Source organism: Oncorhynchus masou, chromosome 30, assembly GCF_036934945.1.
Source record: "Oncorhynchus masou masou isolate Uvic2021 chromosome 30, UVic_Omas_1.1, whole genome shotgun sequence".
Taxonomy (NCBI): Eukaryota; Metazoa; Chordata; class Actinopteri; order Salmoniformes; family Salmonidae; genus Oncorhynchus; species Oncorhynchus masou.
The window spans coordinates 8,273,891-8,301,815 of NC_088241.1; the positions used below are offsets into that span (position 1 = coordinate 8,273,891).

Below are 27,925 nucleotides of genomic sequence, written 5' to 3' on the forward strand. Positions count from 1 at the left end.
GCAAACCAGATAGGATGGCGGTTCGCTGCAGAATGCTGTGGTAGCCGTGCTGGTTAAGTGTGCCATGATTTCTAAAAAAATCACAGACAGTGTCACCAGCAAAGCAACCCCACACCATAACCCCTCCTCCTCCATGCTTTACGGTGGGAAATCCACATATGCAGATCACCCGTTCACCCACACCTTGTCTCACAAAGACACGGCGGTTGGAACCAAAAACTCTCATTTGGAATCCAGACCAAAGGACACATTTCCACTGGTCTAATTAATGTCCATTGCTCATGTTTCTTGGCCAAAGCAAGTCTCTTCTTATTGGTCCTTTAGTAGTGGTTTCTTTGCCACCGTTCGACCATGAAGCCTGATTCACACAGTCTCCCCTGAACAGTTGATGTTGAGATGTGTCTGTTACTTGAACTCTGTGATGCAATTATTTGGGCTCCAATTTCTGAGGCTGGTAACTCTAATGAACTTATCGTCTGCAGCAGTGGTAACTCTGGGTCTTCCATTCCTGTGACGGTTCTCATGAGAGCCAGTTTCATCATAGCGCTTGATGGTTATTGCGACTGCACTTGAAGAAACTTTAACATTTCTTAAAATTTTCCGTATTGATTGACCATGTCTTAATGTAATGATGGACTGTTGTTTCTCTTTGCTTTTTTTTAGCTGTTCTTGCCATAATATGAACTTAGCCTTATTTGGTAAAAGACCATCTTCTGTATACCACCCCTACCTTGTCACAACACAACTGATTAGCTCAAACCCATTAAGAAGGAAAGAAATTCCACAAATGAACTTTTAACAAGGCACATCTGTTAATTGAAATGCATTCCAGGTGACTACCTCATGAAGCTGGTTGAGAGAATGCAAAGAGCATGCAGAGCTGTCATCAATGCAAAGGTGGCTATTTGAAGAATCTCAAATATAAAATATATTGTGATTTATTTGACTCTTTTTATGGTTACTACATGATTCCATATGTGTTATTTCATAGTTTTGATGTCTTCACTATTATTATAGAATGTAGAAAATAGTAAAAAAAAATAAAGAAAAACCCTTGAATGAGTAGGTGTTCTGAAACTTTTGACCGGTAGTGTGTAATGATTAAAGACAAGACAAAATGTCAAACAAACATAAATACATTCATTCAACTTTACATGCAACTTTTATCTGAACATGTGAAAATCATGTAGCCTATCCTTTGTGTGATGATTTACATAGGCTAATTTGTGTAGTGATTTTAGAATTGTAGCCTACTACAGTCTTGTTCAATTCTATAGGTCTCGGCTAAAAGTGAACAATAGGCCTATAATGTGAGTGAGAACCCCACCAATCGAAAATGTTTGATCAAATAGGTAACAAATTCATTTCAATGTGATTGATGTATGTCTCTTGAATGTGTCGCAATCTGAGAGCGAGAACGCGCATTCTGCCTCTGTTACAAGTGAGTGGGAAAGGAGTAGGGGCGCGTATCCAAAGCGCGCTCACACCTGAATTATTGGGGCCACATGCATCGGCAAAAGACGAGAACGCGCGCCCTGTGTCTTCTCTGCTTCCCTCTCGGATTCTGTCGTTTCCTGCATTCTAGTTGATTGGCAAGTGGGGCCGGGACGACCACTGAGTAGCGAAATACAGGGATAAGATGGAGGTTTGCGAGAGACTTTTGTGCCTGGCCGTGGTGTCCAGCGTTCTCGGCGTTGGCTCGGTTCTGGGGAAATACGTGAGAGGTATCGTCAATACCAAGGAGGTAAGGTGTTTGATACCTAATGTATCACTTGTGACAATGACACCATTATTAGACTCGTCAGCGCCTTCTCATGTAGCCTAAAGCCTATCGGTGTTTATATTCCATTGCGAGTGTGACGCGCTCCGAAATTGCCTGATCATATTTATTCCAAACCAAGCAATTCCTCCAAGATGTTACAGGCTGTCCATACTGCTTTGTATTTGTGCGCATCTCTATGTGTGTCAGAGCAAGCGTATTTATATTTCTATCTTCATCGTTCTGGCTCTGTGGCTCTCACCGAACGGTAGAAGCAAGCTGTGCATGTTTACGAGAATGTGACTTGCAAATCCATCTAGCATTTATTTTTCTTTGTGAAAGCGCCAAGTGTTGGCGATATCCTACACTGTAACCAAAATAACTCACATCCATCATTCGCATATAATAACGGTAACCCCGCCGTTACAGGTGTACGTCAGTTGTCGCTCACGTCGCATATTGTTTATTATTTGTCCTCTTCATCTCACATCAGCTGTGCTCCAACACTTAACACTAGCCTATCAATATAAAACATTGTCTTCTGATATCAATCTATTATCAATATCAACGATACTATTATCTGATTTAATCGGTTTCCGCGTTTAGATGCTGTGCTCATATTGTTCCCGTGTGCACCAGACAGATGTGCGCCAACCGCTACTATCCCGTGCACTGAGTTCTCATAACTCTTCTCATTTCAGCTCTTTTAGTGTCCCACTTCTGCATAACAGTTTGATGATCAGGTGTGATATTTAACCCATGACATTCATGACTCATAAAGTAGGCTAACACCTATCCTACACAAAATAATTAATTCCCTCTTCAGAAGGACCACAATGGTAATAAACTTTATTTTGTTATCCTTGATGATTTTCTTATTGTATGTGGTGGCATCACGGGCTGGAGTGCCCGTATGTACGTATATATAAAAAATGGTCTAAAATCAATCACTCTCATATGTAGAAACACTTAGGCTACTTATCAGATCATGTGGCTTCCAATCAAGAGCTATTGAAAATTGACAAACTATAATATAGTTAACTAGCTAAATACACTAGTGTATGATATCAGAAATGCTTCTGAATAACATAAACCATATTAGATCCCCAGCTCATGCCAGACGTACTCTATACTCTCTTCTCTTACATGGTGTGTGTTCGTCTGAACCAGGGCTGTGTCTTCCCTCAAACACCATGTCACTGCTCTGAATGGACTGAAACAACACTCATCTGGACATGTTGATATAGTGTGTGTGTGTTGTCGTGGGACTGTTCAACACATCAGTCTTGTCTGCGGACTCCCACCCAAGGTCACACACACACACAGCCTCACTCCTCCACCTCAAAGTCACAGTAGAGTACAACATATCAAATCAGCAGGCAAGGTATGATCAGGTTCAGTGATGGTGGGGAGGATTATAGGTATGATCAGGTTCAGTGATGGTGGGGAGGATTATAGGTATGATCAGGTTCAGTGATGGTGGGGAGGGTTATAGGTATGTTCAGGTTCAGTGATGGTGGGGAGGATTATAGGTATGATCAGGTTCAGTGATGGTGGGGAGGATTATAGGTATGATCAGGTTCAGTGATGGTGGGGAGGATTATAGGTATGATCAGGTTCAGTGATGGTGGGGAGGATTATAGGTATGATCAGTGATGGTGGGGAGGATTATAGGTATGATCAGTGATGGTGGGGAGGATTATAGGTATGATCAGTGATGGTGGGGAGGATTATAGGTATGATCAGGTTCAGTGATGGTGGGGAGGATTATAGGTATGATCAGGTTCAGTGATGGTGGGGAGGATTATAGGTATGATCAGGTTCAGTGATGGTGGGGAGGATTATAGGTATGATCAGTGATGGTGGGGAGGATTATAGGTATGATCAGTGATGGTGGGGAGGATTATAGGTATGATCAGTGATGGTGGGGAGGATTATAGGTATGATCAGGTTCAGTGATGGTGGGGAGGGTTATAGGTATGATCAGGTTCAGTGATGGTGGGGAGGATTATAGGTATGATCAGTGATGGTGGGGAGGATTATAGGAATGATCAGTGATGGTGGGGAGGATTATAGGTATGATCAGTGATGGTGGGGAGGATTATAGGTATGATCAGTGATGGTGGGGAGGATTATAGGTATGATCAGGTTCAGTGATGGTGGGGAGGATTATAGGTATGATCAGGTTCAGTGATGGTGGGGAGGATTATAGGTATGATCAGTGATGGTGGGGAGGATTATAGGTATGATCAGTGATGGTGGGGAGGATTATAGGTATGATCAGTGATGGTGGGGAGGATTATAGGTATGATCAGGTTCAGTGATGGTGGGGAGGGTTATAGGTATGATCAGGTTCAGTGATGGTGGGGAGGATTATAGGTATGATCAGGTTCAGTGATGGTGGGGAGGATTGTAGGTATGATCAGGTTCAGTGATGGTGGGGAGGATTATAGGTTAGGTTTTTGTGAGTTTGTGTGTGATTGTGATTTCATGTGGCTGTGAGTATGTTGAGGCAAGTGAGTGTGTTTGTGTTGCACCGTTGTGTAACCTTACCAATGAATCATTGAGAGGTCCAGGGGTGACTGGACTATAGCTGATTGGTAATTAATTGTTAATGAGGCTTAGCAAGCAAACTGGGTTCTGGAGAGAGGGGGAGAGACAGAGAGGGAAAGAGGAAGGGAGGGACAGCATGAGCGGGTAGAGACAGAGAGGACGGGACAGGGAGAGAGAGGGAAAGAGGAAGGGAGAGCGAGAGATTGAGGAAAGAAGGGACAGAGGGCCAAGAGAGGGAGAGAGAGGGAGTAGTAGTGACCGCTGTAGTGACCGGATACTGCATCGAGGCCTAGCACTTGATTAATGGGCTGTCTAACCACCAACACCCTCTGACACCCTCTTTCACACACACACACACTCACTCACTCACTAACTCAGTCACTCACATACACACACTGGCTCAATGTCTCTGCATCATAATGCAGTGGCCGTGGGGTAATGAGAGGACTAAGGAGGATTAAGGTTGACACCCCATCCACTGTTCCACTGCTCCTGTTTCCCTACTACTCTCCACTGAGACCGACTGGGCCGAGGGCAGGACTACAGGTGCCCTCTGGGCTAGGCTTACACTGAGCTGCATGGACTGGGGCTAGCTTGGACTGGCCTGCTCAGAAACACTGCTGTTAGACACGGTTCTATTTCCTTACTGTTCCTTAAGCACATGCCCTGCCAACCTGAGGATCTTTTTTCAGCCATATATTTGCTGTTTGAGGAGTGCAAAATCCACTTGTCACTAAAATCTTGCTGCAGTGATTGCTTTAATTTGGCTCCTGCGACTCGCTAGTTACTTGACTCATTAACGTTATGACCGAGGAAATGAAGCCTCTAGCACTGAGATGCAGTGCCTTAGACCGCTGCGCCACTCGGGAGCCCAAGTGACAATAGTGGTCGGTGAATCATTTGTCCAGATCTGTAATAGGCTATAGCAGTGGTCACCAAACTTTTGAGTCGAGATCACTGAATCAAAATGCAAGTCGAGAACTACAGTTCAATTATTTATTTTTTTACACGCTACTCAAAAAATGTAAGCCTATGCAACATTAACCTATTAAAATAGTGTAATAATGAGATTTGAGCAGTAGGTTTCTCAGGACGTTTTTGAAAATGATATTTTAACATTTGAGGAAGGCTGGCTATATGATCACATCGGTAATACAATCAGTTGTTGTATTACTTGTGAGGCACAGCTGAGTGAGAATATGTAACCGGCTCTGTACCGGTACTTTTCTGCGTTGTGTTCTGGTGAGGTGTAGGTGGAAGACAAGGCTCTGGACACAATTCTGCCAGTTGTTTCTCTTTTAATCACTGCATGGAATGGATACAAATACAAGGCAAAAGTTAATGCTGCCATCTGGACTCCATACAAGTATATTTGCCTCTCCTCATCACGCGCTGAGCAAACTCAGGAGTAAAAGCATCAACAAAAAAATACATTGTACAAAATGTACATGTTCATATTTTCAAAAGACTCATTAGTTTCATAAATGTTGTACACCAATAATCTGCTAATAAGTGCTCAATATTTCTTAGCGTGTACCATTATACCTGAGGCATACTAATGAAGTAACAACGCCATTTTTTAAATGACTGGACAGGAAACAAAAATAAACCGCTAACTTGGCACATTAAACATGAAATACAAAATCGTCACATTTCTCAACATACCTGCATGGAATGGGTACAATTACAAGCAAAAGTTAATGCTGCCGTCTGGACTCACATACAAGTATATTTGCCTGATAAAAGACAGACTGTCCGTAAGAAAATCATCAGAGAACTCATGCTAGAGACCCTCTCCCACAACAGAGCTAACAGTAGCTAGGCTAGCCTTGTAAAGTTGCACTCAAACATTATTCCCATTCACATTCATATATATTCCTATAAGCAGTAATGCAACACTAAATCAGTGACAATATAACTTTTGCTTGTCTTTTCTTGTGCATTTGTGAACATGTGCATTCAAAAGACCAGAGCATACATAACCCTCCTCATCATGCTCTGAGCAAATTGAGGAGGAAAAACATGGCTCCCGTTGATGACATCACAGAATTAACACAATTTAGAAAATAAATACAGGTAAGCCTAAAATACTTTTCCTCACCCCAAGTTCTGTCAGTGTCGGTGCGCACTCCCTTAATATCATAGGCCTGCAGTATAATATGCTAAGAGCCACATCAAACTTTCATACAAATTTCTAAACTTTATTAGGGTAACATCAAAAGTAAGTACATTTTTATAGGGAAAATACGAGAAGGAGATTATATTGTGGCAAACAAAAAAAGGGCTCAGAATTTAATAAAACTCTTACGAACTGGTTTGAACCTTCATGGATTTTAAAACATTTTATTGGCCAAAAGCCAGCAATTACCAGCTAACCGAAACATATTCCAGCCAGGCCCAGTGATTCATGAAATCTTAACGCTTTCTCTGCCTCCTCTCCAAACCGAGTGGCTATTCCTCGCTCACCTAGAACCTAACGCTTCAATACAGACGTTGAATTGACGTGGGTACTGTATGTAATGTATGTATGTGTGTGTGTGTGTGTGTATGTGTGTGTGTGTTTTACTGTCAAATAAAATCAATCAATCCAATCAAGAGACATCTGTTGCAAAACACAAGAAAGTTTGATTGTCAAGCCAAACCTTCGATACTGGGTAAGCCTACAAGGTAAGGAGGAATGCATTTTCTGTTTGTCGAGATTGACAATCTACAGTTGAAGTCAGAAGTTAACATACACTTAGTTTGGAGTCCTTAAAACTCTTTTTTCAACCACTCCACAAATTCTTGTTAACAAACTATAGTTTTGGCAAGTCGGTTAGGACATCTACTTTGTGCATGACACAAGTAATTTTTCCAACAATTGTTTACAGACAGATTATTTCACTTATAATTCACTGTATCACAATTCCAGTGGGTCAGAAGTTTACATACACTAAGTTGACTGTGCCTTTAAACAGCTTGGAAAATTCCAGAAAATGATGTCATGGCTTTAGAAGCTTCTGTTCGGCTAATTGACATTATTTTAGTTAATTGGAGGTGTACCTGTGGATGTACTTCAAGGCCTACCTTCAAACTCAGTGCCTCTTTACTTGACATCAAGGGAAAATCAAAAGAAATCAGCCAAGACCTCCACAAGTCTGGTTCATCCTTGGGAGCAATTTCCAAACTCCTGAAGGTACCACGTTCATCTGTACAAACAATAGTATGCAAGTATAAACACCATGGGACCACGTAGCCGTCATACCGCTCAGGAAGGAGACGCCTTCTGTCTCCTAGATGAACATGCTTTGGTGTGAAAAGTGCAAATCAGTCCCAGAATAACAGCAAAGAACCTTGTGAAGATGCTGGAGGAAACAGGTACAAAAATATCTTGATCCACAGTAAAACGAGTCTTATATTGACATAACCTGAAAGGCCGTGCAGCAAGGAAGAAGCTACTGCTCCAAAACCACCATAATAAGTCAGACTACGGTTTGGAACTGCACTTGGGGACAAAGATCTACTTTACTACTTTTTAGAGAAACGTTCTCTGGTCTGATGAAACAAAAATAGAACTGTTTGGCCATAATGACCATCGTTATGTTTGGAGGAAAAAGGGGGAGGCTTGCAAGCCGAAGAACACCATCCCAATCATGAAGCACGGGGGTGGCAGCATCATGTTGTGGGGGTGCTTTGCTGCAGGAGGGACTGGTGCACTTCAAAAAATAGATGGCATCATGGGAAAGGACAATTATGTGGATATATTGAAGCAACATCTCAAGACATCAGTCAGGAAGTTAAAGCTTGGTTCCAGATGGGTCTTCCAAATGGACAATGACCCCAATCATACTTCCAAAGTTGTCCTTAAGCCATTTTGCCACAACAAAGTCAAGGTATTGGAGTGGCCATCACAAAGCCCTGACCTCAACCCTAGTGAAAAATTTGTGGGCAGAACTGAAAAATTGTGTGCTAGCAAGGAGGCCTACAAACCTGACTCAGTTACAATAGCTTTGTCAGGAGGAATGGGCCAAAATTCCCCCAACTTGTTGTGAGAAGCTTGTGGAAGGCTACCCAAAACATTTGACCCAAGTTAAACAATTTTAAAGGCAATGCTACCAAATACTAATTGAGTGTATGTACACTTCTGACCCACTGGGCATATGATGAAAGAAATAAAAGCTGAAATAAATCATTCTCTTTACTATTATTATGACATTTAACATTCTTAAAATAAAGTGGTGATCATAAGACATGGAATTTTTACTAGGATTAAATGTCAGGAATTGTGAAAAACAGAGTTTAAATGTATTTGGCTAAGGTGTATGTAAACTTCTGACTTCAACTGTATGTATTGTGGTATTGAAAACGCAAACCATGATATTGAAGTTCCCGACGTCAGTATACTTTATTTATTGGTTGTGTGGTGCATTGGCACAGAAACCTGTTGGTGGAAAATTAATTGCATATATTTTATAGTATTATAAATATGGCATTAAAATGTTGAAAATCTGATTTTCCCCCTAGCTGATCATTGTCTGCAGCCAGCTCTGATCGTACTGTAATGAAACAGCCAGGGAGAGTGAGATCGTCTGTGGTGGTCAGCGAACCCTCAACCTTCTGGCCCGTAGCCCTGCCTGGCTTCGACTGTGCCACAAAGAATTCTGAAGTGGCAAAGTCTTTATCCACGTTTATAAATACAGGGTCGTTACAGTTATTGTTATTTGTGGTCGTTAACATTATTTAGAGTAATTTTTTTGGGGGGGTGCAGTTTATTTTACAGTACAAGGAAGGGGCATGAAAATATTTGTATCATTGGGGAGGGGGGTACATTTATTTTTACACCATGTGTTGGACTTTTGAATCTGAGGGTATCCTGTATTAGCATTGTTCTTTAGTTAAGCAACATGACAACAACAGTAATTAATGAAGCTGTCTAGACAGCACAGGTGACTGCAGGTAGGGTAGACAGCACAGGTGACTGCAGGTAGGGTAGACAGCACAGGTGACTGCAGGTAGGGTAGACAGCACAGGTGACTGCAGGTAGGGTAGACAGCACAGGTGACTGCAGGTAGGGTAGACAGCACAGGTGACTGCAGGTAGGGTAGACAGCACAGGTGACTGCAGGTAGGGTAGACAGCGCAGGTGACTGCAGGTAGGGTAGCCAGAGCAGGTGACTGCAGGTAGGGTAAACAGCACAGGTGACTGCAGGTAGGGTAGACAGCGCAGGTGACTGCAGGTAGGGTAGACAGAGCAAGTTTTTGGTGGTTGCAGCCCTGTTACTCTCCTGGTGTTAATTTATTCATAGATGCAAATATTCATGGTGTATTTATGCAAATATGTCACACATAATTGTCTTCATTTGAACACAAAATATATATAAAAAATATCTGATACAGTAAGAAAATGTCCAAATAGCTGAATTCCCACCAAAATGCCAGAACTCCATTCATGATGTGCTAAAGTTCAATAGCTGATGGATTATAAAGATTAAAAGTTTGGAGTATCTTCATCCATTGTTCAACTGTTGCATTTAAGGGGAATATAATTTTTGGGGACCTTTTAACAATTTTGATGACCATTTCTACCTTATTGGGTAAGAACAGGGTAAGACAGAACTCAGAAACACTGTTGTTAGACTCTATTTCCTTACTGGGTATGACCAGGGTAAGACAGGACTGTATGGCTGGAATTGATCAGCAACTGAAAACATCAGGCCCCAAACAGCCCAGCCAGATCGAAGAAGAGGTCATAGATACAGAAAGATGGCTAGAGCGAGAGAGATGGTCAATACAAATGGAAAGACGTTAAGGAATGGTCTAAAATTAGATTAATATGTCTGTGCAACTCAGAAACAGATTCATTTACGGGGTTGTGTGTGTGTGTGTGTGTGTGTGTGTGTGTGTGTGTGTGTGTGTGTGTGTGTGTGTGTGTGTGTGTGTGTGTGTGTGTGTGAAAGAGAGGAGGAAGTAGAAAGGAGTGTGTGTATTTCTGAGTGAGTGCGGTGACTTTCATGGTTTCTATGGCAGCTGCAAACTCAGGCAGCATGTGGCAGTTGCTATGACAATAATGGGGGAATGGAGGTTTGGTGTGTTTGTGTCTGAGCCTAACAAGGGGGTCTTTCACAGTCCTTGGGCAGTCATATGATATACCCCAGGTCTCCAGCCCCACCATTTATCCTCCTTTGTGACTGCTCTGTAGTCATGGATACACCTTTAGCCTAGGACAATACAATCTAGAACAATAAAATACATTGAAGTGCAGTATGTAGTACTGTATGCTTCAGCAGGTCTGGAAGTTAGACCTCTTGATATACAGTACCAGTCAAAAGTTTGGACACACCTACTCAAGGGGTTTTCTTTATTTTTTTAAACGATTTTCTACATTGCAGAATAGTAGTGAAGACATCAAAACTATGAAATAACTCAAAATATATTTGAGATTCTTCAAAGTAGCCACTCTTTACCTTGAGGACAGCTTTTTCACACTCTTGGCATTCTCTCAACCAGCTTCATGAGGTAGTCACATGGAATGCATTTCAATTAACAGGTGTGCCTTGTTAAAAGTTCATTGGTGGAATTTCTTTCATTCTTAATGCTTTTGAGCCAATCAGTTGTGTTGTGACAAGGTAGGGGTGGTATGCAGAAGATAGCCCTATTTGGTAAAAGACCAAGTCAATATTATGGCAAGAACAGCTCAAATAAGCAAAGAGGGCTATCAAAACAGTCCATCATTACTTTTAAGACATGGTCAGTCAATTTCAAGAAATTCTAAGGTTTCTTCAAGTGTATTCTCAAAAACCATCAAGCGCGATGATGAAACTCTCTCATGAGGACCTCCACAGGAAAGGAAGTCCCAGAGTTACCTTTGCTGCAGAGGATAAGTTCATTAGAGTTAACTGCACCTCAGATTGCAACCCAAATAAATGCTTCAGAGTTCAAGTAACAGACACATCTGAACATCGACTGTTCAGAGGAAAGTACGTGAATCAGGCCTTCATGGTCGAATTGCTGCAAAAAAAAACACTACTAAAGGACACTAATAACAATAAGAGACTTACTTGGGCTAAGAGAAACACGAGCAATGGACTTTAGACTGGTGGAAATCTGTCCTTTGGTCTGATGATTCCAAATTTGAGATGTTTGGTTCCAACCACCGTGACTTTGTGAGAATCAAAGTAGGTGAACGGATAATCTCTGCATGTGTGGTTCCCACCGTGAAGCATGGAGGAGGAGGTGTGATGGTGACACTGTCAATGATTTATTTATAATTCAAGACACACTTAACCATCATGGCTACCATAGCATTCTGCAGTGATACGCCATCCCATCTGGTTTGCCCTTAGTGGGACTATTATTTGTTTTTCAACAGGACAATGGCAAGGGCTAATTGACCAAGAAGGAGAGTGATGGAGTGGCGCATCAAATGACCTGGCCTCCATAATCACCCGACCTCAACCCAATTGAGATGGTTTGGGATGAGTAACAAGTGCTCAGCATATGTGGGAACTCCTTCAAGACTGTTGGAAAATCATTCTTCATGAAGCTGGTTGAGAGTCTGCAAAGCTGTCATCAATGCAAAGGGTGGCTACTTTAAAGAATATAAAATATATTTAGATTTGTTTAACACTTTTTTGGTTACTACATGATTCCATATGTGTTTTTTCATAGTTTTGATGTCTTCACTATTATTCTACAATGTAGAAAATTGTAAAAAATACAAATAAAGAAAAACCCTTGAATGAGTTGGTGTGTCCAAACTTTTGACTGGGACTGTATGGCTGAATGTGTTAACTACAGATGGCTTGCTCTCTGACATATGGCTACGGATTTGCTCTCTATCTATGAGATATAGTACAGCTGTAAATTCCATTTTTTCTGTGTTGCTTAAAACCCCTTAAGGATCGTACCCTTTCTCTATTTTCACCTAAAATTACATACCCAAATCTAACTGCCTGTCGCTTAGGACCTGAAGCAAGGATATGCGCATTCTTGATACCATTTGAAAAGAAACACTTTGAAGTTTGTGGAAATTTGAAATTAATGTAGGATAATATAACACATTCAATCTGGTGAAAGATAATAATTTTTGAAATGCAAGAGAAGGGCCATAATATAATATTGCAACTTAGGCGCAATTTAGATTTTGTGCACTAGATGGCAGCAGCGTGTGTGCAAAGTTTCAGATTGATCCAAATGTGTCTGCCCAAATGTGCAGAATTGGTAAATGTATTCATTTTCAAGTGCTTAATTATATAGAATTTACAAAAATGATATGGTAATACAAAATGTAAGTTTACACACTCCCAGGAATGTCATACATGATGGATCATTAGTTTGTACACTAACTTTCACACATCTAGATGTGGGTATGGAGCCAGAGGCAGCACAGGGGTTCAAACTGTAGAACCCAGTTCTTATTTTATCAAACAAAACTATGCTACATTTTATCTCTGGGACCCTCCGGATGAATAATCAGAGCAAGATTACTGAATGTAAGTACATTATTTACCTTCAGAGGTGAATGTATCAAACCAGTTGTCGTGATACGTTTTTGTTGTTGTGCACTGTCCTCAAACAATAGCATTGTATATTTTCACTGTAATACCTACTGTAGATTGGACAGTACAGTTAGATTAACAGGAATTTAAGCTTTCTGCTCATATAAGACATGTCTATGTCCTGGAAAGTTTGCTGTTACTTACAACTGTTTTGCTAACAACATTAGCTCACATTAGCTCAACCGTCCCGGTATAGGGACACCGATCCCTTATTGATGATCAATTCTATACAGCCTGTGTCTATGTCTGTCAGCCTACATCTGCAGCACAGCCCATTGACTGATACCCTGCTGCAGTGCCTTTATGGAAGGACAGTGAAGAACTGTATACCATCAGCACAATGTCTTGGTATGATGCTGGTTGAATATTACAGCCAGGTTCTCCTGCTCTCTTCCCCATCTCACCTTAATCTCTCTCTCTTCTCTCCCCTATGCCCCTGTCTCCCTCCTCCTCCTCGCCCGGCTCTGGTTCCCCACTCTAAACAGGACTGGTTGTTCCTCACTCGCTTCTGTTTTCTCACTGATTTTGGACGTCTGGACTTCCGGTTCCGCTACCAAAAGGTCAGGTTATAGTACAACTGACCCCCTGTCTATCATTCTCTTTTCTTATTCCGTTCCATTAGTATTGTTGGCTCTCCCCCTCTTAGTGAGTGGCTTTCCTGTCTGTCTGTCTGTCTGTTTGCCCCCCCCCCTCTCTCTCTCTCATATTGTCCCACTGTACCCTATTCTTTTCTTATTTTCTGTCTGACACACTTTGTTTTACAAATTATCCTTCATCATCCTTCCTCTATGTCCATTTCTCGCTTGTCTCTCTCCTCTAAATTCATTTCATCACTCTTTCTGTCTTTAGTAATTTTGCCTACCTTTATCTGTTCCTGTTATATTATCCATACATTTACCCTCTCCTGTCCTCTACCCAATCTCCTCCTCTTTTTTTTGTCCTCCTTTCTGTGTTCCTCTGGTTGCTGTTAGTGGCCTGCAGACTTTGAGGCAGTCTGGTATTAATCTTAGGCCCCCTTTCCCACTCCCCTTTCCTCCCTCCTCATTTCCCCTTCCTTCCCTCCTCCATTCCCTCTCTCCTCTCTAGTCGCGATGCTGTCAGAATATATTGCTCTACTTTGATGACAGCTCTCAGTGGCCAGCTGTGTACAAGAAGCCGGACAAGGTGAGAAACCACTACTCTGTGTCATGCTTGGCGTGTGTGTGTCTTTCTGTGTGTATATATATATGTGTGTGTGTCAGGATGGTGTATTGGAGGCGAAGTCAAGTGCAGGTGAGTAGATTATAATGAAAAGGAGCACTAATATTATAGTTCCAAAAAAACGAGAGCACAATATGAATAAATTGCGCTCAAAACACGGAACGTAAAAGTAGAGCGCGTAAACTAACACCACAACATGAAAACAATTACACACAACACATGATGGGAAACAGAGGGTTAAATACAAGTAGCTTAATTGGGGAAATGAAAACCAAGTGTGTATGGTAACAAGACAAGCCAAATGGATATACAAAAAATAGAGCGGCGATGGCTAGAAAGCCGGTGACGTCGAACGCCGCCCGAACAAGTCGTGACAGTACCCCCCCCCCCCCCCCCTTGAGGCGCGGCTCCAGCGGTGCGCCGACACTGACCTCGAGGATTCCTGCTGGAATCCAGCAAGACCCACGGGAGTCCTTTTCTTCTTGCGACGTTCTATCTACTACCAACTGGGAATATGGGTGCACTCAAAATGGCTGCCAGTCCACTGATTATGCCATCATTGACTTGAATGGCGATTCTCTTTCTATTCATTATATTTCTATGGTTAGTTCTTCCAGTACCTATTAGTGGTTAGTTCGTCCAGTGCTTGTGCATAATGTGATGTGTGTATGACATAGTTTCTTTATTATTCTTGACCGCAGGACTGCTACCAGAAGGAGGCGGTGTTGAGACCAGAGAATAACCAGGTTATCAACCTGACCACGCGCTACACCTGGTCTGGCTGTGTGGTAAGAACATGGACAACCTCTACAGCTCTCCGTCTTATACAGTGCCTTCAGAAAGTGTCCATACCCATTGACGTATTCCACATTTTGTTGTGTTACAGCCTGAATTCAAAATTAAATTGATTAAATATAAAAATACATACATAATGACAAAGTGAAAACATGTTTTTAGAAATGTTTTGTAAATTTCTTTAAAATTAAATATCACACCCCTTTACTATGACACTCCAAACTGAGTTCAGGCACATTCCGTTTCCTCTGATCATACTTGAGATGTTGATACAACTTGATTGGAGTCCACCTGTGGCCAATAAAATAGTTTGGACATGATTTAGAAATGCACCTTTCTGTATAAGATCCCACAGTTGACAGTGCATGACAGAACAAAAACTATACCATGAAGTCCAGGGAACTGTCCGTAGAGCTCCAAGAGAGAATAGTGATGAGGCATATATCTGGGCAAGGATATAAAACCATTTCTAGTGTTGAAAGGTTCCAAAAGCACAGTGGTCTCCAATCATTGGGAAATGGGAAAAATATGGATCTACCCAGACTCTGCCTAGAGCAGGCTGTCCAACCAAACTGAGCAACTGGGCAAGAAGGACCTTGGTCAGGGAGGAGACCAAAAACCCATTGACCACTCTGACAGAACTACAGAGAACCTGCCAGAAGGACAACTCCCTACAGCAGGGGTATTCAACTCTTCCCCTACGAGGTCCTGGGCCTGCTGGTTTTCTGTTCTACCTGATAATTAATTTTACCCGCTTGGTGTCCCAGGTCTAAATCAGTCCCCGATTAAAGGAAAATAAGAAAAAAATGCATTGGAACTGGCTTTGAGGTCCAGAGTTGAGTTTTAAGGTTCTCCAGCACTTCACCAATCTGGGTTTATGGGAGTGGCCAGACGGAAGCCACTCCTGAGAAAAAGGCACATGACGGCACACCTCTAGTTTACAAAAAGGCACATGACGGCACACCTCTAGTTTACAAAAAGGCACATGACGGCACACCTCTAGTTTACAAAAAGGCACATGACGGCACACCTCTAGTTTACAAAAAGGCACATGACGGCACACCTCTAGTTTACAAAAAGGCACATGACGGCACACCTCTAGTTTACAAAAGGCACATGACGGCACACCTCTAGTTTACAAAAGGCACATGACGGCACACCTCTAGTTTACAAAACATGACGGCACACCTCTAGGCACATGACTGCACACCTCTAGTTTACAAAAAGGCACATGACGGCACACCTCTAGTTTACAAAAAGGCACATGACGGCACACCTCTAGTTTACAAAAAGGCACATGACGGCACACCTCTAGTTTACAAAAAGGCACATGACGGCACACCTCTAGTTTACAAAACACCTCTAGTTTACAAAAAGGCACATGACGGCACACCTCTAGTTTACAAAAAGGCACATGACGGCACACCTCTAGTTTACAAAAAGGCACATGACACCTCTAGTTTACAAAAGGCACATGACGGCACACCTCTAGTTTACAAAAAGGCACATGACGGCACACCTCTAGTTTACAAAAAGGCACATGACGGCACACCTCTAGTTTACAAAAAGGCACATGACGGCACACCTCTACAAAAGGCACATGACGGCACACCTCTAGTTTACAAAAAGGCACATGACGGCACACCTCTAGTTTACAAAAAGGCACATGACGGCACACCTCTAGTTTACAAAAAGGCACATGACGGCACACCTCTAGTTTACAAAACATGGCACATGTTTACAAAAGGCACACCACCTCTAGTTTACAAAAAGGCACATGACGGCACACCTCTAGTTTACAAAAAGGCACATGACGGCACACCTCTAGTTTACAAAAGGCACATGACGGCACACCTCTAGTTTACAAAAGGCACATGACGGCACACCTCTAGTTTACAAAAAGGCACATGACGGCACACCTCTAGTTTACAAAAAGGCACATGACGGCACACCTCTAGTTTACAAAAAGGCACATGACGGCACACCTCTAGTTTACAAAAGGCACATGACGGCACACCTCTAGTTTACAAAAAGGCACATGACGGCACACCTCTAGTTTACAAAAGGCACATGACGGCACACCTCTAGTTTACAAAAAGGCACATGACGGCACACCTCTAGTTTACAAAAAGGCACATGACGGCACACCTCTAGTTTACAAAAAGGCACATGGCACACCTCTAGTTTACAAAAAGGCACACCACCTCTAGTTTACAAAAAGGCACATGACGGCACACCTCTAGTTTACAAAAAGGCACATGACGGCACACCTCTAGTTTACAAAAAGGCACATGACGGCACACCTCTAGTTTACAAAAAGGCACATGACGGCACACCTCTAGTTTACAAAAAGGCACATGACGGCACACCTCTAGTTTACAAAAAGGCACATGACGGCACACCTCTAGTTTACAAAAGGCACATGACGGCACACCTCTAGTTTACAAAAGGCACATGACGGCACACCTCTAGTTTACAAAAGGCACATGACGGCACACCTCTAGTTTACAAAAAGGCACATGACGGCACACCTCTAGTTTACAAAAGGCACATGACGGCACACCTCTAGTTTACAAAAAGGCACATGACGGCACACCTCTAGTTTACAAAAAGGCACATGACGGCACACCTCTAGTTTACAAAAAGGCACATGACGGCACACCTCTAGTTTACAAAAAGGCACATGACGGCACACCTCTAGTTTACAAAAGGCACATGACGGCACACCTCTAGTTTACAAAAAGGCACATGACGGCACACCTCTAGTTTACAAAAAGGCACATGACGGCACACCTCTAGTTTACAAAAAGGCACATGACGGCACACCTCTAGTTTACAAAAAGGCACATGACGGCACACCTCTAGTTTACAAAAAGGCACATGACGGCACACCTCTAGTTTACAAAAAGGCACATGACGGCACACCTCTAGTTTACAAAAAGGCACATGACGGCACACCTCTAGTTTACAAAAGGCACATGACGGCACACCTCTAGTTTACAAAAAGGCACATGGCACATGACGGCACACCTCTAGTTTACAAAAAGGCACATGACGGCACACCTCTAGTTTACAAAAAGGCACATGGCACATGACAAAAAGGCACACCTCTAGTTTACAAAAGGCACATGACGGCACACCTCTAGTTTACAAAAAGGCACATGACGGCACACCTCTAGTTTACAAAAAGGCACATGACGGCACACCTCTAGTTTACAAAAAGGCACATGACGGCACACCTCTAGTTTACAAAAAGGCACATGACGGCACACCTCTAGTTTACAAAAGGCACATGACGGCACACCTCTAGTTTACAAAAGGCACATGACGGCACACAAAAAGCACATGACGGCACACCTCTAGTTTACAAAAAGGCACATGACGGCACACCTCTAGTTTACAAAAAGGCACATGACGGCACACCTCTAGTTTACAAAAAGGCACATGACGGCACACCTCTAGTTTACAAAAGGCACATGACGGCACACCTCTAGTTTACAAAAGGCACACACTCTAGTTTACAAAAAGGCACATGACGGCACACCTCTAGTTTACAAAAAGGCACATGACGGCACACCTCTAGTTTACAAAAAGGCACATGACGGCACACCTCTAGTTTACAAAAAGGCACATGACGGCACACCTCTAGTTTACAAAAAGGCACATGACGGCACACCTCTAGTTTACAAAAAGGCACATGACGGCACACCTCTTTACAAAAAGGCACATAGTTTACAAAAAGGCACATGACGGCACACCTCTAGTTTACAAAAAGGCACATGACGGCACACCTCTAGTTTACAAAAAGGCACATGACGGCACACCTCTAGTGTACAAAAAGGCACATGACGGCACACCTCTAGTTTACAAAAATGGCACATGACGGCACACCTCTAGTTTACAAAAAGGCACATGACGGCACACCTCTAGTTTACAAAAAGGCACATGACGGCACACCTCTAGTTTACAAAAAGGCACATGACGGCACACCTCTAGTTTACAAAAAGGCACATGACGGCACACCTCTAGTTTACAAAAGGCACATGACGGCACACCTCTAGTTTACAAAAAGGCACATGACGGCACACCTCTAGTTTACAAAAAGGCACATGACGGCACACCTCTAGTTTACAAAAGGCACATGACGGCACACCTCTAGTTTACAAAAAGGCACATGACGGCACACCTCTAGTTTACAAAAAGGCACATGACGGCACACCTCTAGTTTACAAAAAGGCACATGACGGCACACCTCTAGTTTACAAAAAGGCACATGACGGCACACCTCTAGTTTACAAAAAGGCACATGACGGCACACCTCTAGTTTACAAAAAGGCACATGACGGCACACCTCTAGTTTACAAAAGGCACATGACGGCACACCTCTAGTTTACAAAAGGCACATGACGGCACACCTCTAGTTTACAAAAAGGCACATGACGGCACACCTCTAGTTTACAAAAAGGCACATGACGGCACACCTCTAGTTTACAAAAAGGCACATGACGGCACACCTCTAGTTTACAAAAGGCACATGACGGCACACCTCTAGTTTACAAAAAGGCACATGACGGCACATGACCACACCTCTAGTTTACAAAAAGGCACATGACGGCACACCTCTAGTTTACAAAAACATGGCACATGACGGCACACCTCTAGTTTACAAAAAGGCACATGACGGCACACCTCTAGTTTACAAAAACATGGCACATGTTTACAAAAAGGCACACGGCACACCTCTAGTTTACAAAAAGGCACATGACGGCACACCTCTAGTTTACAAAAAGGCACATGACGGCACACCTCTAGTTTACAAAAAGGCACATGACGGCACACCTCTAGTTTACAAAAAGGCACATGACGGCACACCTCTAGTTTACAAAAGGCACATGACGGCACACCTCTAGTTTACAAAAAGGCACATGACGGCACACCTCTAGTTTACAAAAAGGCACATGACGGCACACCTCTAGTTTACAAAAAGGCACATGACGGCACACCTCTAGTTTGACAAAACAAAAAGGCACATGACGGCACACCTCTAGTTTACAAAAGGCACATGACGGCACACCTCTACGGCACATGACGGCACACCTCTAGTTTACAAAAAGGCACATGACGGCACACCTCTAGTTTACAAAAAGGCACATGACGGCACACCTCTAGTTTACAAAAAGGCACATGACGGCACACCTCTAGTTTACAAAAGGCACATGACGGCACACCTCTAGTTTACAAAAGGCACATGACGGCACACCTCTAGTTTACAAAAAGGCACATGACGGCACACCTCTAGTTTACAAAAAGGCACATGACGGCACACCTCTAGTTTACAAAAAGGCACATGACGGCACACCTCTAGTTTACAAAAAGGCACATGACGGCACACCTCTAGTTTACAAAAAGGCACATGACGGCACACCTCTAGTTTACAAAAAGGCACATGACGGCACACCTCTAGTTTACAAAAAGGCACATGACGGCACACCTCTAGTTTACAAAAAGGCACATGACGGCACACCTCTAGTTTACAAAAGGCACATGACGGCACACCTCTAGTTTACAAAAAGGCACATGACGGCACACCTCTAGTTTACAAAAAGGCACATGACGGCACACCTCTAGTTTACAAAAGGCACATGACGGCACACCTCTAGTTTACAAAAGGCACATGACGGCACACCTCTAGTTTACAAAAGGCACATGACGGCACACCTCTAGTTTACAAAAAGGCACATGACGGCACACCTCTAGTTTACAAAAGGCACATGACGGCACACCTCTAGTTTACAAAAAGGCACATGACGGCACACCTCTAGTTTACAAAAAGGCACATGACGGCACACCTCTAGTTTACAAAAGGCACATGACGGCACACCTCTAGTTTACAAAAACATGGCACATGACGGCACACCTCTAGTTTACAAAAGGCACATGACGGCACACCTCTAGTTTACAAAAAGGCACATGACGGCACACCTCTAGTTTACAAAAAGGCACATGACGGCACACCTCTAGTTTACAAAAAGGCACATGACGGCACACCTCTAGTTTACAAAAAGGCACATGACGGCACACCTCTAGTTTACAAAAAGGCACATGACGGCACACCTCTAGTTTACAAAAAGGCACATGACGGCACACCTCTAGTGTACAAAAAGGCACATGACGGCACACCTCTAGTGTACAAAAAGGCACATGACGGCACACCTCTAGTTTACAAAAAGGCACATGACAAAAAGGCACACCTCTAGTTTACAAAAAGGCACATGACGGCACACCTCTAGTTTACAAAAAGGCACATGACGGCACACCTCTAGTTTACAAAAAGGCACATGACGGCACACCTCTAGTTTACAAAAAGGCACATGACGGCACACCTCTAGTTTACAAAAAGGCACATGACGGCACACCTCTAGTTTACAAAAAGGCACATGACGGCACACCTCTAGTTTACAAAAAGGCACATGACGGCACACCTCTAGTTTACAAAAAGGCACATGACGGCACACCTCTAGTTTACAAAAAGGCACATGACGGCACACCTCTAGTTTACAAAAAGGCACATGACGGCACACCTCTAGTTTACAAAAAGGCACATGACGGCACACCTCTAGTTTACAAAAAGGCACATGACGGCACACCTCTAGTTTACAAAAGGCACATGACGGCACACCTCTAGTTTACAAAAAGGCACATGACGGCACACCTCTAGTTTACAAAAAGGCACATGACGGCACACCTCTAGTTTACAAAAAGGGCACATGACGGCACACCTCTAGTTTACAAAAATGGCACATGACGGCACACCTCTAGTTTACAAAAAGGCACATGACGGCACACCTCTAGTTTACAAAAAGGCACATGACGGCACACCTCTAGTTTACAAAAAGGCACATGACGGCACACCTCTAGTTTACAAAAAGGCACATGACGGCACACCTCTCGTTTACAAAAAGGCACATGACGGCACACCTCTCGTTTACAAAAAGGCACATGACGGCACACCTCTCGTTTACAAAAAGGCACATGACGGCACACCTCTCGTTTACAAAAAGGCACATGACGGCAAACCTCTCGTTTACAAAAAGGCACATGACGGCACACCTCTCGTTTACAAAAAGGCACATGACGGCACACCTCTCGTTTACAAAAAGGCACATGACGGCACACCTCTCGTTTACAAAAAGGCACATGACGGCACACCTCTCGTTTACAAAAAGGCACATGAAAGAAGGAGATCATAAGGCAAAAGATTCTATGAGACAAAAAGTCTGAGATAAAAATGTAACTATTTTGCCTGAATGCAAAGTGCTATGTCTGGAGAAAACCAGGCACAACTTATCACCCGTCTAACACCTACTGTGAAGCATGGTGGTGTCAGACTCATGCCATGGGGATGCTTTTCAGTGGCAGGGACTGGTAAGACTGGGAGACTGGTAAGACTGGGAGACTGGTAACCAGTTTTAATTCGGGCTGTAACACAACAAAATGTAATAAGTCAAGTGGTATTAACACTCTGAAGGCTCTTTATATGTGGGCTTGTCTTGTATGTTTGCCTATGGTACTGTGGTTGTTTTTAATTATTCAGTTCTAACTAAAAGAGCTATTTTGAGGTGTGAAGAGTGTGTGTATGTGAGACAGAGGGGTCTGGGTGTAACTCCCTCTTTGGAAATATGTTAGGATGTGTTGATTCAATGTGTTTTTGAGTGTGTGAGCGTCTTCTCTATTAATATATCAACTCTCTCTTCTGTCTCTGTTTCTGCTGTCTCTGTCCCTAAGGTGGAAGGAGAGGGAGATGAGGAGGTGCTGAGTTGTGTGGGAGGTCGTAGCTTCCGCTCGGTGAGGGAGAGATGGTGGTACATCGCTCTCAGCAAGTGTGGGGTGAGCACTGACCTTTCACTTCTCACTGATGGCTTGTTACTCTGATGACCCCCCCCCCCCCCCCCCACACACACACGTATACACACAACAAATATACACACAGATTGAGTGTACAAAACATTAAGAACACCTGCTCTTTCCATGACAGACTGACCAGGTGAATCCAGGTGAAAGCTATGATCCTTTATTGATGTCACTTGTTAAATCCACTTCAATCAGTGTAGAGGAAGCAGATGGGACTGGTTAAAGGATTTTTAAGCCTTGAGACAATTGAGACATGGATTGTGTGCCACTCAGAAGGCAAAAATGGATTGTGCAGGGTTTTTCACGCTCAACAGTTTCCCGTGTGTATCAAGAATGGTTCACCACCCTAAAGACATCCAGCCAACGTGACACAATTGTGGGAATCATTGGAGTCAACATGGGCCTGCATCCCTGTGGAAAGCTTTCGACACCTTGTAGAGCCCATGCCTCAACGAATTGAGAGGGGGGGCTGAGGGTGCAACTCAATATTAGGAAGGTGTTCCTAATGTTTGGTATACTCAGTGTAGATCTGGTCTGTATGCGTGCTTGCATGCTTTTGTGTGTGCATATGGATGCACAAGTGTGTGTCGCAAGTGTCTGTATCTGTATGTGTGTGTGTGGTGGCAGGGCCAGTGTATCCACACACTGACTGGCAGTGTTGTGATGTTAGTAGAGCGTGAGTGTTTGTGAAGAGGGACAGACAGGATTGAAGCGGATGTTTCCTGGAGAGTGTGTTGTGTTGTCACGGCAGCAAGTGGAGGGCTGTTGACGGACATGATGCCTAATGGTGTAGGACTGAAGTTAAAGCTCTGTCTCCGGCCCACATGGCCCCAGGGACTCTCCCCGTCTCGCCCAGCCTGACCTCGCCTGCACACTGCCAATATAATACACGCCTTCCACCCTCTCTCATTTCTTACTATCTCTGGAGCGTCTGTCGCTCTTTCTCTTCACCTCTTTCTCTCATTTTCTCTCACTGCTCTCTGTCGTTCTCCTTCTCTCCCAGTCCTGTCTGTCTCCTCTCACTGCTCTCTGTCTTTCTCCTTCTCTCCCAGTCCTGTCTGTCTCCTCTCACTGCTCTCTGTCTCTCTCCCTCCAACCCAGTCCTGTCTGTCTCCTCTCACTGCTCTCTGTCTCTCTCCCTCCAACCCAGTCCTGCCTGTCTCCTCTCACTGTTCTCTGTCTCTCTCCCTCCAACCCAGTCCTGCCTGTCTCCTCTCACTGCTCTCTGTCTCTCTCCCTCCAACCCAGTCCTGCCTGTCTCCTCTCACTGCTCTCTGTCTCTCTCCCTCCAACCCAGTCCTGTCTGTCTCCTCTCACTGCTCTCTGTCTCTCTCCCTCCAACCCAGTCCTGCCTGTCTCCTCTCACTGCTCTCTGTCTCTCTCCCTCCAACCCAGTCCTGTCTGTCTCTTCTCACTGCTCTCTGTCTCGCTCCTTCTCTCCCAGTCCTGTCTGTCTCTTCTCACTGCTCTCTGTCTCTCTCCCTCCAACCCAGTCCTGCCTGTCTCCTCTCACTGCTCTCTGTCTCTCTCCCTCCAACCCAGTCCTGCCTGTCTCCTCTCACTGCTCTCTGTCTCTCTCCCTCCAACCCAGTCCTGCCTGTCTCCTCTCACTGCTCTCTGTCTCTCTCCCTCCAACCCAGTCCTGCCTGTCTCCTCTCACTGCTCTCTGTCTCTCTCCCTCCAACCCAGTCCTGCCTGTCTCCTCTCACTGCTCTCTGTCTCTCTCCCTCCAACCCAGTCCTGCCTGTCTCCTCTCACTGTTCTCTGTCTCTTTCCTTCTCTCCCAGTCCTGCCTGTCCCCTCTCACTGTTCTCTGTCTCTCAAGTTCTCTCTCCCTCCAACCCAGTCCTGCCTGTCTCCTCTCACTGTTCTCTGTCTCTCAAGTTCTCTCTCCCTCCAACCCAGTCCTGCATGTCTCCTCTCACTGTTCTGTCTCTCAAGTTCTCTCTCCCTCCAACCCAGTCCTGCATGTCTCCTCTCACTGTTCTGTCTCTCAAGTTCTCTCTCCCTCTCTCCCAGTCCTGCCTGTCTCCTCTCACTGTTCTGTCTCTCAAGTTCTCTCTCCCTCTCTCCCAGTCCTGCCTGGCTAGTATTGATTTTGTGACAGTGCACGGTTCATGCTCCTCACTCCTCTGTTGGAGGTACTGAGATCGAGTCTTGGCTGGCAGATGAAATCAAAGGTTTTTTTCTCTCACTTACAGCACAACAACACAAACTCCAGAGGCTTTGAACTCCTCTCTGTGAAATGAGCTCTTTGTGCGCTCACTGTCACTCCATCTAACTCCCCGCTCTCGTCCTCTGTCTCTCTCAATTCAATTCAAGGGCTTTATTGGCATGGGAAACATGTGTTAACATTGCCAAAGCAAGTAAGGTAGATAATATATAAAGTGAAATAAACAATAAAAATTAACAGTAGACATCACACATACAGAAGTTTCAAAACAATAAAGACATTAAAAATGTCATATATAATATGACATTTTTAATGTCTTTATTGTTATATATATATATATATAAGACAGTGTTTTTACAATGTACAAATGGTAAGGACACAAGATAAAATAAATAAGCATAGATATGGGTTGTATTTACAATGGTGCGTGTTCTTCACTGGTTGCCCTTTTCTCGTGGCAACAGGTCACAAATTTTGCTGCTGTGATGGCACACTGTGGAATTTCACCCAGTAGATATGGGAGTTTTTCAAAATTGGATTTGTTTTCGAATTCTTTGTGGATCTGTGTAATCTGAGGGAAATATGTCTCTCTAATATGGTCATACATTGGTCAGGAGGTTAGGAAGTGCAGCTCAGTTTCCACCTCATTTTGTGGGCAGTGAGCACATAGCCTGTCTTCTCTTGAGAGCCATGTCTGCCTATGGCGGCCTTTCTCAATAGCAAGGCTATGCTCGCTGAGTCTGTACATAGTCAAAGCTTTCCTTAATTTTGGGTCAGTCACAGTGATCAGGTATTCTACAACTGTGCACTCTCTGTGTAGGGCCAAATAGCTAGTTCTAGTTCTAGTTTGCTCTGTTTTTTTGTTAATTCTTTCCAATGTGTCAAGTAATTATCTTTTTGTTTTCTCATGATTTGGTTGGGTCTAATTGTGCTGCTGTCATGGGGCTCTGTAGGGTGTGTTTGTGAACAGAGCCCCAGGACCAGCTTGCTTAGGGGACTCTTCTCCAGGTTCATCTCTCTGTAGGTGATGGCTTTGTTGTGGAAGGTTTGGGAATCGCTTCCTTTTAGGTGGTTATAGAATTTAACAGCTCTTTTCTGGATTTTGATAATTAGTGGGTATCGGCCTAATTCTGCTCTGCATGCATTATTTGGTGTTCTACGTTGTACACGGAGGATATTTTTGCAGAATTCTGCGTGCAGAGTCTCAATTTGGTGTTTGTCCCATTTTGTGAAGTCTTGGTTGGTGAGCGGACCCCAGACCTCACAACCATACAGGGCAATGGGCTCTATGACTGATTCAAGTATTTTTAGCCAAATCCTAATTGGTATGTTGAAATTTATATTCCTTTTGATGGCATAGAATGCCCTTCTTGCCTTGTCTCTCAGATCGTTCACAGCTTTGTCTCTGTCTCTCAGGGGGAAGGTTTGCAGCTGGAGTATGAGATGAAGCTGACCAATGGCCAGTCTTTCTGGACACAGCATTTCTCTGCAGACGAGTTTGGTGAGAACGACACAGATTACAGAATGAACGTTAATGGCTCGTCCAACACTATTTAACACGGCCAATAAAGCATATTAAAATGAACAAATTATTACAACGAAGGAATGGATGAATTAATGATGATGGATTAACATGAGCGGAATGGGTAAAAAGGAAACACAGTTTAGAAAATGACAATATTAATATCTCTCTTTCTGTCACCCTCTCTGTTCCTCTCCCTCCCTCCCCCTCTCTCATCACCATCTCACACCCTCTATGTGCCTCTCTCTCTCTTTCTGTCACTCTCTCTGTTCCTCTCCCTCCCTCCCCCTCTCTCATCACCATCTCACACCCTCTATGTGCCTCTCTCTCTCTCTCTTTCTGTCACTCTCTCTGTTCCTCTCCCTCTCTCATCACCATCTCACACCCTCTGTGCCTCTCTCTCTCTTTCTGTCACTCTCTCTGTTCCTCTCCCTTCCTCCCCCTCTCTCATCACCATCTCGCACCCTCTATGTGCCTCTCTCTCTCTTTCTGTCACTCCCTCTGTTCCTCTCCCTCCCTCCCCCTCTCTCATCACCATCTCACGCCCTCTATGTGCCTCTCTCTCTCTTTCTGTCACTCTCTCTGTGCCTCTCCCTCCCTCCCCCTCTCTCATCACCATCTCACACCCTCTATGTGCCTCTCTCTCTCTTTCTGTCACTCTCTCGGTTCCTCTCCCTCCCTCCCCCTTCTCTCATCACCATCTCACACCCTCTGCCTCTCTCTCTCTTTCTGTCACTCTCTCTGTTCCTCTCCCTCCCTCCCCCTCTCTCATCACCATCTCACACCATCTATGTGCCTCTCTCTCTCTTTCTGTCACTCTCTGTTCCTCTCCCTCCCTCCCCCTCTCTCATCACCATCTCACACCCTCTATGTGCCCCTCTCTCTCTCTTGCTTTCGCACTCCATTTCTCTACCTCTCCCTAACCGCATGCCTCTATTCTCAGGGATCCTGGAAACTGACATCACGTTCCTGGTTATCTTCTCCCTGGTCTTCATCCTCTCATGTTATTTTGCCTGTAAGTGCCTGAGGAACAACATCAGATCTCGTCTTCCTCACACCAGAAAAGCACTTAGCAGCCAATCCTAACCTGAGATCTCTGCTCTTAACTCCCATCTTCACACAAATGTCTCATTGGCATTAATGCATCAATGCACCAAAGGTCAGAATTACACCAGCCTTAAGTGCTAGTCCTTTCTGGGAGGAGGGAAGGGGTGTGAAAAGTGCCTGCCTTTCTGGGATGAAGACAAAGAGTAGAGGAATAGAGCCTGTCATTATGGAGTCATGGGGGCATGTCTTTCTGGAATGAGGGAAGAGTGGCCCCTCTCTGGTGAAGGAACTTGTCATTAGGGCTGAACATGAAGCCGGGGAAAGTAAAGTGGGGCAGATGAAGGGAAGGCAGATGTGACAGAGTTAAAATATGGAGAGTATCTCCTCAGATAATACAGCCCATGTGTCCACAAACACACAGACTCCTGC

At 43.9% G+C, this 27,925-nt stretch overlaps 1 protein-coding gene across 5 annotated transcripts in view; it reads left to right on the top strand.

Moving 5' to 3' along the window:
* The first annotated feature begins 1,469 nt into the window (after positions 1-1,469).
* The window catches only part of LOC135521972 (transmembrane protein 145-like), a 46,134-nt gene continuing 19,678 nt past the window's right edge, over positions 1,470-27,925 (top strand). For 4 of the 5 annotated variants that reach the window (XM_064947817.1, XM_064947819.1, XM_064947816.1 and 1 more), the window contains exons 1-7: positions 1,471-1,744; positions 13,334-13,408; positions 13,935-14,012; positions 14,750-14,836; positions 22,629-22,730; positions 26,344-26,428; positions 27,393-27,464. In XM_064947817.1, coding sequence (XP_064803889.1) covers positions 1,640-1,744; positions 13,334-13,408; positions 13,935-14,012; positions 14,750-14,836; positions 22,629-22,730; positions 26,344-26,428; positions 27,393-27,464 — 604 coding nt within the window. In that variant the 5' untranslated portion in view covers positions 1,471-1,639. Of the gene's footprint in view, positions 1,745-13,333; positions 13,409-13,934; positions 14,013-14,749; positions 14,837-22,628; positions 22,731-26,343; positions 26,429-27,392; positions 27,465-27,925 lie in introns of all 5 variants that reach the window. The other variant, XM_064947818.1, reaches the window with a different exon arrangement.